The sequence below is a fragment of the Castor canadensis genome, chromosome 13 (genome assembly GCF_047511655.1).
Source record: "Castor canadensis chromosome 13, mCasCan1.hap1v2, whole genome shotgun sequence".
Classification (NCBI taxonomy): Eukaryota; Metazoa; Chordata; class Mammalia; order Rodentia; family Castoridae; genus Castor; species Castor canadensis.
Genome location: NC_133398.1, coordinates 441376 through 457747, shown reverse-complemented (window position 1 = coordinate 457747; position 16372 = coordinate 441376). Strand labels below are relative to the sequence as shown.

Here is a 16372-nt window from a genome sequence, read left to right as displayed (position 1 = left end):
GCAGGAAGCCACTAAAAACCACAAGTGCTCCCAATAACATGGACAGGTCCTAGACACAGTCACTGGCCAACTTTGTGGGCTGACACAGACAGTCTGAACACCACTTCTGAAAGAAATGTCCTTAGAGAAGAGTCACACCTTCCACAAGGGAGCCTACATCAGATGTGCCTCTCAGGGAGACATCTGAGGGATCCTGCAGGAGGCAGAGATACCTGCTTCAGCATCTACTCAGTTGTTAAGCATCCACCCAAGAGACAGCAACTGGACTCACAGGTTGCGTGCATGGCCACCCTAATATTGGAGCCATGTCAAGCATTGGGAAGCCCCAGACCCTAACATGGGAGACCCACTGCCCAGGTGGAGCTCAAAAGGGAGGCAAGACTGGTGCAATACTGGCACTAGAGGCTGTGCAGGAGGATGTATGTGGGCCCCAGCATACACCTGTTAAGTCATCTTAAGGATGCTGACCCAAGACCCTGCCACCAGATGGCAAAGAGCTCCTAGGTATCCCTTCACACTGGCTCAAATTTTAAAAAGCATTGGAAGGGGCTGGCAGAGTGGCTCAAGAGATGGAGCCCCTACCCTGAGTTCAAACCTCAGTACTGCAAAAAAAGAGCAGAGGAAGCCCCTGAGCTCCAAGAATCCACTGGAATCCCCTGTAGACCCATGAGTTCACCACTGCAGCATCTTGGGACTGGTTAGGTGCAGCTCAGATCAAAGGACCTGCTTGAATCAGGCAGCCCCAGGAAGCCAGGGTGAGCTGCCAGTCACTTTCACTGGAGACCTTTTGGAGGCAACTCTGGCTACTACCCATCCACCAGAGCTCCCTGGCCGGGAGCCAGGGAGATCCTGAAACCAGGGACAGGTATCCTGGGCCTCCAGAAGGCCTCATAAGTTCACCCCGATGTGTTCCCAGACACAGACCATGACCTGAGGCTCAGAGCAGACCACAGGTCACTTTTGGGGCTCCATTCCCCATTCCAGGTAACCAGCCAAGCCAGTTCCCAGAGTGTCACAGAAAACAGAGGGGAGCCCAGCACCTACCACACCAATGAGGTCTCCACGGCCATACTCCCCCGCTAGGCGCTTTTTCCCATCATCTTTCCGGATTACAGAGCGCAACCGGCCACTGAGGACAATGTATGTGCAGTCAGACTTGTCCCCCTGCCTGTGGAGACACAAAGACCCTCAGCTCACCAGCCTGAGTTGCCCCCAGGATGCAAAAGATGTTAAAGAATGTAGTCTTCTCAGTAAAGCTTTTTGTTGTTGTTGTTGTTTTGGAAAGTATAATCACTTTTCATCTAAAAGTTTTTCATTAACACATAGGTTTACCATTAATTTTAAATAAGTATTTTTAAAATTTCTTAGTTAAAATTTTAAACACTATACAGATTGATAGCTATAATCTAGATCTGATCTGTAATCTAGATCACACCTGACCTGCACAGGTGTAAAGCTGGCTGTGGGCAGCAGAGGGCAGCCCAGCTAGGGTCACAAGAAAAAACTCAAGAACAGTTAGCACACCAGTGCTTTACAAAGGTCACTAATAATGGGCTTTTGGGTCCTTTGAAAGGATGGTATGGACTTATGCATATGGACATTGAAAAACGTCCATGAAAAATGTGCTGTGTCTGTATATGTGCAGGTGTGCCCATGACGGGTGTTTCCATGGGTACCTGGGGATATAAGGAAATCCATTCCTCAGTATATAATCTCTACAGGAGTAAAGCTTGGTCTATCAGCTGTACCTCTCTGTCAAGCCCATTGGGACATTCACTGAGAAAGGGAGATACCTGAGGGTCTCTCTGTACACCACGTATCTGCAGACCCCTCTGTATGTGGTACATCTGTGGACCTCTCTGTACAATGCACACCTGTGGGCCTTACCTGTATATGGCTCTTCCTGCCTCCACTTCCATCCAGTCCAGAGCAAAGTCAATCTGCCGCACGAAGGATGACATCCTCTTCACAACAGTGTGTGCCACACTCAGGACAACGGCTGGCTGCTTCCGCATGATCCTGCCGGATAGCCTTGAGTCACTTTCCCCTTCCCTCTAATCTCCCAATCCTATCAGGTCCATTTCTCACTGTCACGGGGTATGAGAGTAGGTGGGATCTATAACCTCACCTGCCAAACAGGAGTCTCACCCACTTTGAGGCAACACTGAAGGCTGGGTCAGAAAATGGTGCCTGGGCAACTGCCTGTTCTAGGCAGTGGGGAGCAGCGGGTGCCTTCACTTAGGATTGTCCATCCAATGGAGGACCTTGAGCACAGGCCACACATGAGGCTGGGTCCTGGCAGTGGGCTCCTGTACATCATGTTTGAACTGAATGCTGATGGCAGTGAGTGCCATGAAGTGCACCAGTAGCAGCAGAGTTACCTCAAGGGACATGGAAGGCACAGTTCTGCCCCAGGAAGGTGCAGGGTGGCTGGGGGCGCCGACTCAGGAACATCATCATCCCCCTTGTGGCTGTGTGTGGACAGACTACTTGGGGCAAGGCAGCAGCAGTGATATCCTGGTATCTCAGGGGGTTGGTGGGGAGGCTGCTTTTCATCTGCACTGGGCAGGGGAGAGTCAGGGCTAGAGGACTCCAGGCCCTGGCAGAATAATAGGAGACAGACCTGCCATTGGCTAAGAAACAGGAGCTCTGCCTCACACATTAAATGGTAGGAGCCCTTTCACCACCCCAGAGCAATGGCAAGACAGCCGCTGGATGATGGCTCAGGAAAAGCAAATTTAATACTTTTATTCCCAGGGTTAGACGAAAACCCCCAGAATAGTGGCTTATGTCTACAGGGTGGAAAATGCCTGATCAGGGGCTCTCATACCATGCACAGACACCCCCCCACACACACAGACACACAAAAAGCACGTGGACAAGAACATAAACAGACATGCACACACAGACAAGGATGTGTACAGACATACACACACAGAAATTGTAGGGTTGCAGAAAGATACATGTATACAGGCATGGAAGGATCAGGCTACATCAAGGTTAAATGAGCAGGGAGAAAGCAAGGCTGTGTGCCACTGGGCAGTTGCCCTTTCCGAGTCTCTCCCTCTTGCAGACAGGCAGAGAACAGGGGCTGGGAGGTTGTAGGATGGGAACATGTCCTGTGTCTCTAAGGCAGGTAGATCCATGCAGTTAAGAAGGAAGACAAACTCAGCCTCCTTGCTAGTGGAAGGACCTGGGTATATTTCTACTTCTTTAAGCCTCAGTTTCTCCATTGGTAAAATGAGTTTCCCCATCCTCACCCCCAGAACACTGAAGACATCAGAGGACACAGTATCAGGTGCCAAGCCAGAGGCATTCAGACCAGTCCTGGGAAACAGAGGCTGGGCAGGGAGCTCTTCTCCACTGTGCCAAAATGCTGCCCCACCACCATCACCACACTTTTGAGGGAGGACTGAACAGAGTTCAGTGTGGTGTAGTATTGCTCAGGTGAGGTCGCCACCTCCTGGACAGCTGGGACATAGCTCTGGAAGCACCTTGGCTGAGACTCAGTCTGTAACCTGATAACTACCTTTGGGCCCCTGACCACTGGCCACCTACCTCATCCTCAGACAGAAGAGCTCCGAGATCTGGCCTGAGGGAGGCAGAGGCTTTCTAGAAACATGCTCGTAAAGGTGGCTGTGGGTAGTGCTAATGGATACAGAGATGGAGGCTGAACTGAACTGGGTTCTAGGAAAATCCTAAACCTTGATGGACCAAAGACCCCATCAAGGAGGAAATGAAGGTAGGTTTTAATTTGGGGCCCATGATCTCCAGTGATAAGTGGTTTCCCTGACAGGATGCCCTCCTGACCACAGGGCCAGCAAAAGACTCAGCCTGGGGTCTCCCAGGCAGGCTGAGGACATCTCTGGGCCTGAAGGATAGAACCTGGGGTCAGACAGACAAAGGATTCTAGCCTGATGGCAGTAGGATACCAACCCACACAAAGAAGGTAGTGAGCAGGGTACTCTTCTTACCCATCTTACCTTCCTACTCCAGAACTAGCCTCCTGAGCATGAGCAGGCTGAAGAGCACAACTCTGTGGCTTCAAACCAGACCCCAATACCGAGTCCAGTCACCAACGTGAATGGTAATGGAATGAATCCATGAGAGACACAAGCTGTGTTAGCACCACACACCCAGGGAGATAGTGCATATCTGCAGGCCAGGTTGAGGCCCTCTGGCTGACTTATTGGGTCTGTGTCTTGGTACCAAGGCCTGTGCCCACCTAGCTATAACAGGAGCTCAAAGGCTCAAGAAAGGGAAGAGAAGGCCTGGCCCGCAGGGGCAGAGGACCCAGGAGGCAGGAGACAGGAGAGTGAGCAGGAGAGCAAGAATACAGGAAGTGTTCACTGGCACCTCAGGGAGGGTCAGAGGAGGGAGGGACTTGACTCACTCATAGAAGTGGGCCTTAGAGATGGACAAGAAACTGCAGTCCCTGTTGGCCCTTATGGTGAACATGAGGGGCTCGCCAGTGAGTACTGCCAGCTGACCCACCATTTCCCCAGGATGTGTAAGGAACAGGCAGGTGTCTTCCTGGCTGTCAATCTTCCGTTGGTACACATGCAGCAGTCCCGAGACCACAAACAAGATGTTGACATCCTGACAAAATCAGAGGTGGCCTGGCCTCAGGGGGATGCATGAGGCAGTGGCCTGGGATGTCCCATGGGCCCACAGCCCAGGAAGGTTATCTACTGGGGCCTGGCTGGGCCCCACAGAGCCACACATGGTGCAAGCAGCAGCTTCTTTGTAGAATCTATGCACAGATTCACACTGAGAATATCCCAGAAAGCCTGTGGTTTTTATTATTCAGTTCAGCAGTGCCTGTGGTCATTTATCAATCACAGGAAATTTTTTTTCAGGTCTCACATGCATGTACTTTCCCCACCCCGTGCCCTCACACTTCTCTACACAAACATGTTTGCCCAATTTCCCCATACAAGTGAGAGTGTGGTCTCTCTCTTTGAAGTCTATGGGGTGGCCTGCATAGCCACATCTCTGCAGCCTGATGAGTGCTGTCTTGAATGAGGGCCAATGCTTGACCCCTCCCACACCTCTGCCACCCTGCACATATCACACACATTTTAGTCCAACATCTGCACATATGCCCCACAAAACCACTCAGTGCCCAACCCCAACTTCTTGGTGTCCACTGTGGAACTCTTCCTGAATGTGTTCACCCCATCACAATCTCTCAGATTCCAGTAAGAGGACTAGTGCCTGCCATACAAGCGTGGGACAGCCAAACACCCAGGCCCTGGGCTGCCCAAGGGCACGTAGCCTCTGAGATAGTACCCAGAGACACAGTGGCCCACAGATGGAATGACTCCCTGACAACTGTGTCTAGCTGCTCTAGTACTCCACACTCCATCCAGACTGAGCTATGGGGCTGGGCAGTCCCCGTGACCAATCCCTAGGAATCAGGGCTTTCAGCTTACCTGGTCTCCCTGTTTTGACACCATAGTGCCTGCAGGGACATGAAGAAACATCACCCGGCCATCCAACAGGGATGGGTCCTAAAACACAAAATAGTTTTCAAAAAGTAAAAGCATGACGGATGGAGGCCACATCAGGCAGGACAGAGGCATGCAAGTGTTTCTCCTACAACTGTCCACTAATACTGATCCAATGGATACCAGAGCACACTGTAAAAAGGATCCATAGAAAATGCAGAAATGGAGACCAATACTTTGTGAATTTATGTAAGAGAGAGAGAGAGAGGATTTCATTTCAATAAGAAAGGGCAACTAATTTCATGAAGGTTGCTGACATAAAGGCAAGACAATTGAGTGGGGTAGCCCTTCCAAACTCGTGGCAAAAGGCTAGTGGGACAACACACGGGACAGCACAAGTCCTGAGTATGATACCTGCAATCATCTGAAGACATCAAAATACCATGCTTCACGGTGACAGTAGAACAAAAATAAGAAGCTCACCTTTAGAAGACAACAGGGAACTATATCATGAATTTAAACTTCCCAAACCAGGCTGGGGATATAGCTCAGTGGTAGAATGTGTGCTTACTATGCACAAGGCCCCTGTGCACTACAAAGACAAATAAACAAACCTCTCAAGCCCTGTGAAGAGACCTAAAGCCCTGTTCATTAAAGGCTGAAAGCATCTCCCAAAAGAAAGAACTGGCATCATATGCCTCCTGAAGGAAACAGGACACCTGTGACCTGGTTTGGCCAAAACAGGAGGGACAAAGAGGTAGAGGAAAAGGAAAAGAATCTGATCCAGCAACTACACCCAACTACCAAGCTACGTGGAGAGCCACTGACTGCCATGTGAACCTACAAGAAAGAAAAGTCAATAGAGGGAGGGACAAACAGAGAAGAGATGCTAGGCACACACCAAGCAGCTCTAGAGTAGACCTCACAGTCAAATATTTAGAGCATTTATAATACTGCTAGAAAGCTAGACACTGGCTAAACAGTCTGACCCCAATGTAGGAAGACAATGTACTCTTAGATCTCCCATAGTATCAAACACACAGTACCAAAATACAACACACAGTACCAAAGACAGAGAACCCAACAAGAGAGAAGACCCTGAGCAAGAACTAGCAGGGACTGAAAAGAATAGAAGAGACTCCAAGAGACCTAACAAAAAGTAAGCACTGCTGAACACAAAAGTCAAACCTAACATATTTCTCAAGAACTAGAAATATTTCAATAGTGACAGCAGGTTTTTCTAAAGAAGTAGAAGTTCTAGAACTATAGAAAATAACCAAACTAAAAAACTCAATGTAGCAGGGCATGGTGGACTCCTATAATCCTAGCTACCTGGGAGGCAGAGATAGAAGGATCACTATTGAAAGCCAGCTTGGGCAGACACCCAAGGTGTTAGCATGACACCACATATGGAAAAACAAAAAACAAACAAACAAACAAACAAACAAAAAAAACAGGACTGGGGTTATGGCTCAAGTGATAGAATGCTTGCCTAAGAAGAACAAGGTCTTGAGTCTAAATCCCAGTATTGCCAGAAAAAAAAAAAGGAAGGAGTAAAGGAACGGGGCTGGGTATCTCAGCGATATAGCCCGTGCATAGCATACATGAGGCCTTGGGTTCAAATCTCAATATTTAAAAAAAAAAAAAAAAGAAAGAAAGCAACAGAGAAAGTATACCGAGCCACTCTCCCCTTGACCAGACAGAACACAAAAGTCACTATCAGAGAACTCTGAAAACCTCACAATAGCAGGTGGACCAGTATATCAAAGCATTGAGGAAATGAGGACAGAGAGAGGTGCCTGATTTTTCTATCCTCCCTTTATTCTTCAACTTTGACCTAAAGATTGGAGCAGTCAAGAAGCCATGCTGAGCATGACTGCAGATGATAAAAACATCCAGGAAAACCCCTTTCTGAACAGGGGACTAGGGATGTGAGGAGACACCTTCTTTTTCTCCAGGAGCCTCCAGAGTACACCACCGAGGCACAGGTGACAAGAGCAGACAGAAGGGAGAGGAACAGAAGGAAGGCCTGTGGTGGACTGGGCTCCTGACAGAGGCATAGCAGTTCAGGGAGAAAGGCCTGGCCTTGGTAGGATGCAGGGCTAGCCAGGGGTTCTATGAAGAAAATTATATGATTATATGAAAATTAATTCTATCAGCATTAAAGCCTATGAAGGCAAAAACAAATAAATAGAACTTTTGGAAAATATAGAAAAAAATCTTTATGATAGCAGACAAGAAAATATTTAATAAGTGCACAAAAAGCAGTAGGCATAAAGGAAAAGACAGATACTATATACTATATTAGGGTTAGGAACTTCGGTCCAGATACCGTTCAGAAGACACATCCTAGTGTAGATTATGTGCAAGTTCCATAGTCAAGCCAGAAGCCGCTGGCTTACGCCTATAATCTTAACTACTCAAGAGGCAGAGATCAGAGGGATCACAGTTTGAAGCCAGTCCTTGACAAATAGTTTGCAAGACCCTATCTCAAAAATACCTGACACAAAAAATGGATGGTGGAGTGGCTCAAGTGGTAGAGCACTTACCCAGCAAGCATAAGACCCTAAGTTCAAACCCCAGTACTGTCAAGACCCATAGTCAAGGGATTGTAGTTCAGAGACTGTCTCTACTAAGATAGCCTAAAACTCAAAAGGGAAATACACCCTCCAGAAAGTAGGAGTAGGGTTGTACCTGTGCTTCACAAGAGATGACCCCAAGAGGCAATATAGCAAATAAAACCTGAAAGTTGCTGAGCCTCGTTCATGACCAAAGATAATAAATTAAAATAAGTATCTCTGCACTCCCAAGATTCATCTAAAATTGAAAAGTTTAGTGACTGGGATGTAGCTCAGTATATAGCACTTGCCTACTATGGACGAGGCCTTGAGTTCCATCCCCGATACCACAGGAAAAAAGAGAGCCCAAAGCTCATCTGGGCTGGTGTGAGCTGGGCCCAGAGCCCTGGCAAGCTCCTGAGTGAGTGGACTGGAAATGCCTCCGTGACCTGGTATCCACACCCAGAGCACACACTAAGGACAGATGAGACAGAAGTGTTGACTAGGCACATGTACAAGAGGGTCATCACAGCCCTTCTTTTGTGGCCCCGAGAGAGACAAGCCCATATGGCTATCCATACTGTGGGTGTACTCAGACAGAGGACCCTGGACAGCAATGACAGGACCTAAGCTCCAACCATAGGCCACCAGGTGAGCAACACACCATATTGAATATGTGGCTGTCACTCAAAAGTACATATTCAGCATGAGTCACTCAGTCTAGGGGAACAGGCAAAATCAACCAGGGCATCTGGGTTGCAGCTAGGTACAAAGCAGAGGCTTCTTCTGGGGAGGAAGAAGGCTGTACTGTGGGTGCACAGTGGGTTCTGGGGCTTCCCACAGTCTGCATTCCCCCAATGTAGTGGTCTAGGGGGTCCTTGTTAAAGTAGACACAGATGTGTTTTAATGACTTCTGTACAAGGTATTTAAAAATACAAAGGATGAAAATCTAAATAAAAACATATTTGTGAGTAAGGCCTAATCCTGGATACCCGGGTGATTCCAAAAGTCTATAGACACACTGGCCTCAGCCAAGGGAGACCCACAGGCATGACTCCCTGCTACTTGTGGTTCTGGGGGAGGGAGGACACCATGGTACAAGACAAGGACATGCCAGGAAGCAACCTGAGGGCCCCCTGCAGGCTCCATCCCCAGTGATGGATGCTCTGCACAAAAGATAGGAAAGGAAGGTCAGGAGTTGGCTGCCACCCCTTCTCTGAGCCAGCATACTTACATCCAGCTTCATCAGAGTGAGGAGGTCCTTCTTGGCAGCTCTGAAGATGGAGTCTGTCTTCCTGCTGGCACCAGTTTCATCACAGGGACTCTCCGAGTAGTGAAAGACAGCAGAGGGAGCCTCTGCAACAATCACGTTTTTCTTGGACTTGAGATGAACAAAAATAACCATGAGAAGAGATGCTATGGGGAGACTATTTGAAGTTCAGCTCAGTGACTAACTGTTGATGCTGGTGGTACCCTGCAGTAGTAAGTAGGGGAACAGGCAGGGCCCCAACGGGATGGGTGAGAAAGAGAAGCTGGGACCTACCTTGCTGGCTACGAAGTTCCCAGGGTGCTCGTCTGAGTGCAGCAAAACTCTGGCACGGTTGTATACCATCCCCAAGTCTGAGGTGGCCCCTGCAAGGCCCTCTACAAACAGAGAAGAGATTAAACTCATTGCCCATATGTACAGACACATGGAAGGCAGACTGAGTATACCCTGAACATCTAACAGCACAAACCTGGTAAATAAGACTCGAATCTTAGAGGACAAGGCCACTTTGCCCACATGCATTTTTACCATTTCCTTAGTCCATTTTGTGTTGCTGAGGCTGGGCACTTTATAAGGCAAAGAAATTTATTTAGCCCACAAGTACTAGGGATTGAACCCATGCCCCGTGCAAGCATTCTGACACTGACCTACAACCCCAGTCCCAATGCCCCACCTCATAAAGCTTCTACCACCTGAACACAGTAACACTGGGGACTAAGCTTTCAGCATATGAAACACTTGAGGACAAACTATATTCAAAATTATAGCAATGGGGGCTGGTAGAGTGGTTCAGGTGGTTCAAGTGATTCAGGTAGAATGCTTGCCTAGCAAGCACAAAGTATTGAGTTCAACCCCCAGTTGATTGACAGTCTTTTTTTTTTTTTTTTTTGGAGGTACTGGGGTTTGAACCCAGGGCCTTGCATCATTTGCCAGGCAGGCACTCTACCACTCGAACATTCCCCCAGCCCCTTTTGCTTTGGTTATTTTTCATACAGGTTCTCACATTTACACTGGGGCTGGCCTGAACTCCATCTTACTACTTACACTTTCCTCACAGCTGGGATGACAGCCACACACCACCACACTGGCCTCAAACCATGATCCTCCCCATCTTTGCCTCCCCAGTAGCTAACATTACAGGCATGAGACAGAGCACATGCCCTGACAATCAACTTTTTAAAAAATTCATTTATTCATATGTGCGTACATTGTTTGGGTCATTTCTTCCCCCTGCCCCCTGTCCCCACCCTCTCCCCCCATCCCCCCTCGCTTCCAGGCAGAACCAGTTCTGCCCTTATCTCTAATTTTGTTGAAAGAAGACATAAGCAATAATAAGAAAGACAAAGTGTTATTGCTAGTTAAGGATGGCTATACAGAGATTCCTAGCATTGCTTTCATGTACAAATGTGTTACAACCCAAGTTGATTCATCTCTAACTGATCTTTACATTGGTTCCTGATCCCCTTCTTGTGTTGACCTCTGTCGCTTTAAGGTTTCTGTATTAGTTCCTCTGGTGTGGGGACATCAACAGTTTTCATGTTTTGGGTTTTATACCTATCCCTATACCTCCTGTAAGTGCTCTCCCCTTGTCATGTGACCCAAGTCCAACAACACTGCTGTATTTGCCGTAGATCTAAAGTCCGCATATGAGGGAGAACATACGATTTTTGTTCTTCTGACAATCAACTTTTAAACAAAATTAAATACCAAACTTAGCAACTCTCTAGATCACTTTTCTGGATTCTGACAAAGTACATGGCCTTGGATAACACACATCCTGCCTACCATGTAGGAGCTGTGCACTAGTGACTTGACTAAGCTACAGTTTCATCATATAAAACATAGAATTCATAATGCCCATTTCTCAGGATTATTTTAAAGCTTGCACAAGCTGGTTGCCAGTGGCTTATGCCTATAATCCTAGCTACTCAGGAGGCAGAGATTAGGAGCATCACAGTTCGAAGCCAGCCTGAGCAGATAGTTCACAAGACCCTATCTTGAAAAAAAAAAAAAATCACAGAAAAGGGCTAGCAGAGTAGCTCAAGTGGTAAGAGTGCCTGCCTAGCAAGCATGAGGTCCTGAGTTCAAACCCTGGTATGGTCTAAATGAGCTGTAAAAACAACAAACCACAGATGTACACAGTATGGGTCAATGTCAACCACATGCAGCTGAGTAAAGGGTGCCAGGCATGGGGTATGTCTGTGAGCCCTACTCATGGAAAGTTCCAGCAGAGCCAAAACCAGAGCCATGGACATGCAGACCCACAGGGAGGATCAGACCATGGAAATGGATGAAGGTCTATTCTGACCCTATGATGGACACATGGGAGTATGCATCTATCAGAATTCATGGAGTTGTACACTTAAATTCTGTGTATCTCACTGTGTGTTGCTTATACCTCAATAACGTACTACCACTAAAGAAGCAACCCTATATCTGAAGCTAGTCTGTGATGACAAGGGTCTACAGTGCTTTTGCTGTGTGGAAAGCTGACTTTCTGGGTGGGTGTGGGAAGCTGACTTTCTGGGTGGGTATGAGAAGTGTACAGCTTCTTTTTGTTTTTCTTTTTTCTTTGGTGGGACTGGGATTTGAAGTCAGGGCTTTACTTGCAAAGCAGGCACTCTACTGCTTGAGCAACACCTCTAGTCCATTTTGCTGTAGTTATTTTGGAGATGGGGTCTCATGAACTATTTGCCCAGGCTGGCCTCGAACTGTGATCCTCCTGATCTCAGCCTCCCAAGTAGCCAGGATTACAGGCGTGATCCATGGTACCAGGCTGTATTCAGCTTCTTTGCCTGACAGCAGCCACATGGTGCACATCTGGCTGCCATGGTTATGTCTTGTCTTCTGATAAAGCATGCAGCTACAAGTGTTAAAGTGCCTGCCTAGCAAGCATGAGGCCCTGGGTTCAAACTCCAGTACAAAAAAAAAAAAAAAAAAGCAGTGAAACTAAAGAACCTGTAATTATTGATTTAAACCAGCTCTAAGCAACCACACCAAACTATGCAGAAATTGTCAGTGAAGAGAATGTTCAGTTCTAAAAGGAAAGTCACTAGAGTATGGCCAGGGAAGTTGATCAGAGGGCAGCTGCTTTCATGGCCGCGTGGACAGATAGCATTTTCTGCCTGGAGCCTGGACCACACGATCTCCAGAAGATACTCTTCTGAGAGTAGTCAGTCACAGAGTGCTTATGGAACCAGAGAAAGTCCCAGGGCAGTGCCAGAGCCACAGAAAGCCCCAGGGCACTGAAGGACCCAGAGAAAGGAGTGAAGAGTCAAGAGAGGAACCCTTGAGATATGGCAGGTACCCTGTGAAAACCCTTGGCCTAGTGGTGGATCTGTACTGAAGTTTGATTGATGTTACTTAAGAGCAACCACAGTAACTATACTCCCAGCCCTTGGAAGGCTAGGAGAGAGAGATTATGAGTTCAAGACCAAAATGGGCTATTTAGAAAGCCACATCTAAAAAAAAAAAAGAGCAACCATGCTTTAAACATAACCCTTCTCATTCTGATAGGACACAGCTGAGTTCACATGAAAAGTATAAACAATGGGATTTACTGCTAGGAACTATGAAGATCAATGCCCACTAACTTTCTAAGATTATGTGCAGCTGTTTTTATCAAGGTAACAAGAGTCTGAAATGTTTAAGATCAACAACAACCTTCGTCCATGCTGAGATACTGGGTGTCCACATTATTAACTTATGATTAAATAACACAGACTACGATAATGTTCTATATTTTATTTTATTATTTTATTATAATATACAAATTATAATTCATAAGCCAAGGTGTTATGATACCAAAATTTATTTTAAAAATAAAGTCTGGGGCTGGGAGTGTAGTTGACTGGTAGAGCACTTGTCAAGCAGGTATGAAGGCCTAGGTTCAAGTCCTAGCACCACAAAAATTTTTTTTAAAAATTGATAAAAATAAGATCTGACCATACTCCTAGTGAGGAAATAACACATGTACATTAGAGATACGATATTTCTATAGAACACTATTTTTATAATAATGTAAGTGATAAAACTTAAAATGCTGGACATCTCTGCTTTTTGCCAGAAACATGTGCTGTAAGAGTGTATAATCTACTGGTAAAGCTGATCCACACCCTAGAAGCCAGTGGTAGGAACAGTCCACAACCTAAACATCAAGGGTGCTGGTAACAGGAGGGCAGGCACAGGCGTGCTGAGCACATGATATCTTTCATCTGGTAAGTTTGGTTTATGAAAATTCATCAAACTGCCCACTTACAGTATGTACATTCTATATGAATATTATACAACCATAACAAGTTAATTGAAATAAAAATGACAACTGACAAATGTACTAACAGAACATAAACAATACCTTGAAAATAGATCCACTAATGAAGTGTCCAGGTCAAGGAAATTCATTAAGACAAACAAGAGCAGTAGTTGCCAGGAGCTGGGAAGGACAAAGGGGACTGGCCACTAAGGGATGTGGGGTTCCTTATTGGGTAAGGAAAATGTCCTGGAGTTAGGTAATGGTAGTCCATCCACAATTTTGTGATTACATTAAAAATAATTAGATTGCATACTTTTTTTTTGGTGGGACTGGGATTTGAACTCAGGGCTTCATGCTTGCAAAACAGATGTTCTACTGCTTGAGCCACACCTCCAGTTAGGACTGTATCCTTTTTTTTGAAGTATGAACTTACAAAATATGAACTATATATCAAAAAACATATTACTCAAAAAAAAAAAATCCGTGCAGATTTGAGAACCTGATAACTAAAGAAGATGGCACTTTAAAAAGCCAGAGAGAAGGAGAACTGTTCCGTTAATGGCACTAGGTAAATTACCATCGTATGCAGTAAAAAAAGCTGACTTTCCTATCTCACATGCATGGTTCACACTACAAGAGTGGAAGCTAATAAAAAAGAATCTCAAGAATACATTTATGACCCAGGAGTAGGCAAAGATAAGTAAAATGCAAAACACAAATCACAAGGTGCCAAGAGGCTAGTTTTCAATAGAGGAACATTGATGATTCCTGCTAACTGAAAGGTCCCATAGTTGAGTTTTCTGACAGATGGAGTCGGGAGAAAGTGTTTGCAACAATTTAAGACCAAGGAGGGAAATAGGCACAGTAGCACACAGCTGTAACCCCAGCACTTAAGAGGCTGAGGCAGGAGGATTGTGACTTTGAAACCAGCCTGGGCTAAACAGTGAGTTCTGGCCAACCTGGGCTAAAAAGCAAGACCCTGTTTCAAAAAAAAACAAAAAAAAGACTCAGCAGGGATCTCTATGAGAGCACGCAAAACACCCAAAAAATCAATGCACATCAACTAGACAAGCTCCAGAAACCCTGCAGAATGTAGGCAAAGAATGCCATTAGACTGTTCTGAAAGAGAAATCAGACTGCCTTCAGATTAACCAGAGGCCATGGAGTTGCCAATTACCCATGAGTGATGAACAGCAAAATTAGAAGTGATGATGAGTGAGTGAGTTTGGAACAGGAGTGTGGCCACACTGCTAGGTGTGGATGGATGGACTTGTGGGGTTGCGTAGGCAGCTGCTCTTGAACCAGCTGCCCAACTGTGAGCTGCGCACTCACATGTTGCATGTTGGCCACAAGCAAGCTGAGGTTCAAGCAAAGGTCAACAGGGATGAGGAACGAAGGTGAAAGGAAAGAAGGGCTGCATGCTGCTGCTGATGAAGTGTACCGACCAAAGGGTCCAGTGAAGACTGCATCTGAGACCCAACAAGCTGAACAAAGGAAAGACCAAGGCAGGGAGGATGGGAAGGAACAAGTGCAGGAACCTCTAGGTGTTAGGCTGCAAACAAGAGAGCTGAGGAGACATGGAGCATGTCAGCTTACGGTGGGAGTGCCAGGGAGGGGAGCCTGACACTGGAGAAGGGGCCATCAGTGGTGGCATGTGGTGGATGGATATAGGGCCCCTGGAGGGAAGGCATCATGCACAGGGATAGTGAGGAATAAGGGTGTGCAAAGGTGCTCACCAGGATGTTCAAGGCAGGAAGATGCCCAACAATACCTCAACCAAGAGGCGAGAGTGTAGGCACAGGCTCCTCAGGGCCCACAGGCTCTCATCCACCTATAAATGGCACCAAGTTCAGGGCACCCACCTCCCTGGGCTGTACAGGAAGATAACACTGGGTTCAGGATCAGCTTAGAGCATCCCTCAGACACACAGAGCCCATCAGTACTGTCAGCTGGGCAGCAGTGGGGGTCCTTTACCTTGTGGGGCTGAAGGGCTAGGGTCCCCTGCCTGGGACTGCCCGAGCTCATCCGAGATCTCCCCGTGGACTGAAGGCAGAGGGGAGGAGCTGCTCCTCTTCAGCAGAGGCCCAGTGGCTGCTGGGCGGCTGCTCCCACGATCTAGGGGAGACAGGTGTAAGCCAATCTGGGCTCCCTGTAAGCCTCACGGTGCAACTTTAGCTCATGCAGACAGCTCAAGGAGCAGGGTCCTCACAGCAGCACAGGCCCAAGGACAGCCCTCCACAGTGCCTTTTGCAGCTGCAGACAAACTCCCTGATGAGGTTATTAGGCCACCTCATGTCAGCACTTGCCAAAGAGTGACAAGTGAATGTTGGCCTCAGATTGGTCCTGCTCTGTTCGCTCCAATCCCACATCCCTCCTGGCCACCTCTCTCCATGGTGCTCCTGAACTAACTGCCTCCTACTGCTCCCCAAGTGCCTTGAAGGTAAACCCCTGCTCCAGGGGAAGCTGCTGTTTGTCACTTTCTCCATGGCATTTTTGTAGAGGTGGCCATGAACACGCCTAGGGTAAACCATAGCTTCATGTTCCATCTGTCCTCAAAAGACCCTGGCCTTGCCCACCATGCGGGACACTCTACATTAGGCTTTTCTGTGACTGTAGAGGTCTATGAACCTCCCCAGCCCTGGTCTGTGCATAGACCCAACCTAAGACAACTGCCCTGTGCCAAGTGCCTCCAAAGGACATGCCCAAGGCATATCACTTAATATTGACCAAAAGACAAGAGAAGACAGCACTACTCAGGTGGAAAGACTTAAATAACACATTTTCTAAAGTACATTTCTGGGGAAAATGTGATCAGTCAGGGCTGGGTTTCAAGGTGACTGAGGTC

General features: G+C 47.1%; 1 protein-coding gene across 14 annotated transcripts in view; it reads right to left on the bottom strand.

Moving 5' to 3' along the window:
- Pnpla7 (patatin like domain 7, lysophospholipase) overlaps positions 1–16372 on the bottom strand; it is an 82387-nt gene that overhangs the window by 35437 nt on the left and 30578 nt on the right. For 13 of the 14 annotated variants that reach the window (XR_012440673.1, XR_012440674.1, XM_074052709.1 and 10 more), the window contains 7 exons: positions 15502–15642; positions 9552–9652; positions 9243–9389; positions 5436–5513; positions 4394–4599; positions 1888–2019; positions 1045–1168 (listed from right to left, as the gene is read on the bottom strand). Coding sequence is in view for 12 of the 14 variants with exons in the window: in XM_074052709.1 (XP_073908810.1) it covers positions 1045–1168; positions 1888–2019; positions 4394–4599; positions 5436–5513; positions 9243–9389; positions 9552–9652; positions 15502–15642 (929 nt within the window). In the remaining 2 variants the exon portion in view is untranslated. The remainder of the gene's footprint in view (positions 1–1044; positions 1169–1887; positions 2020–4393; positions 4600–5435; positions 5514–9242; positions 9390–9551; positions 9653–15501; positions 15643–16372) is intronic. The other variant, XM_074052712.1, reaches the window with a different exon arrangement.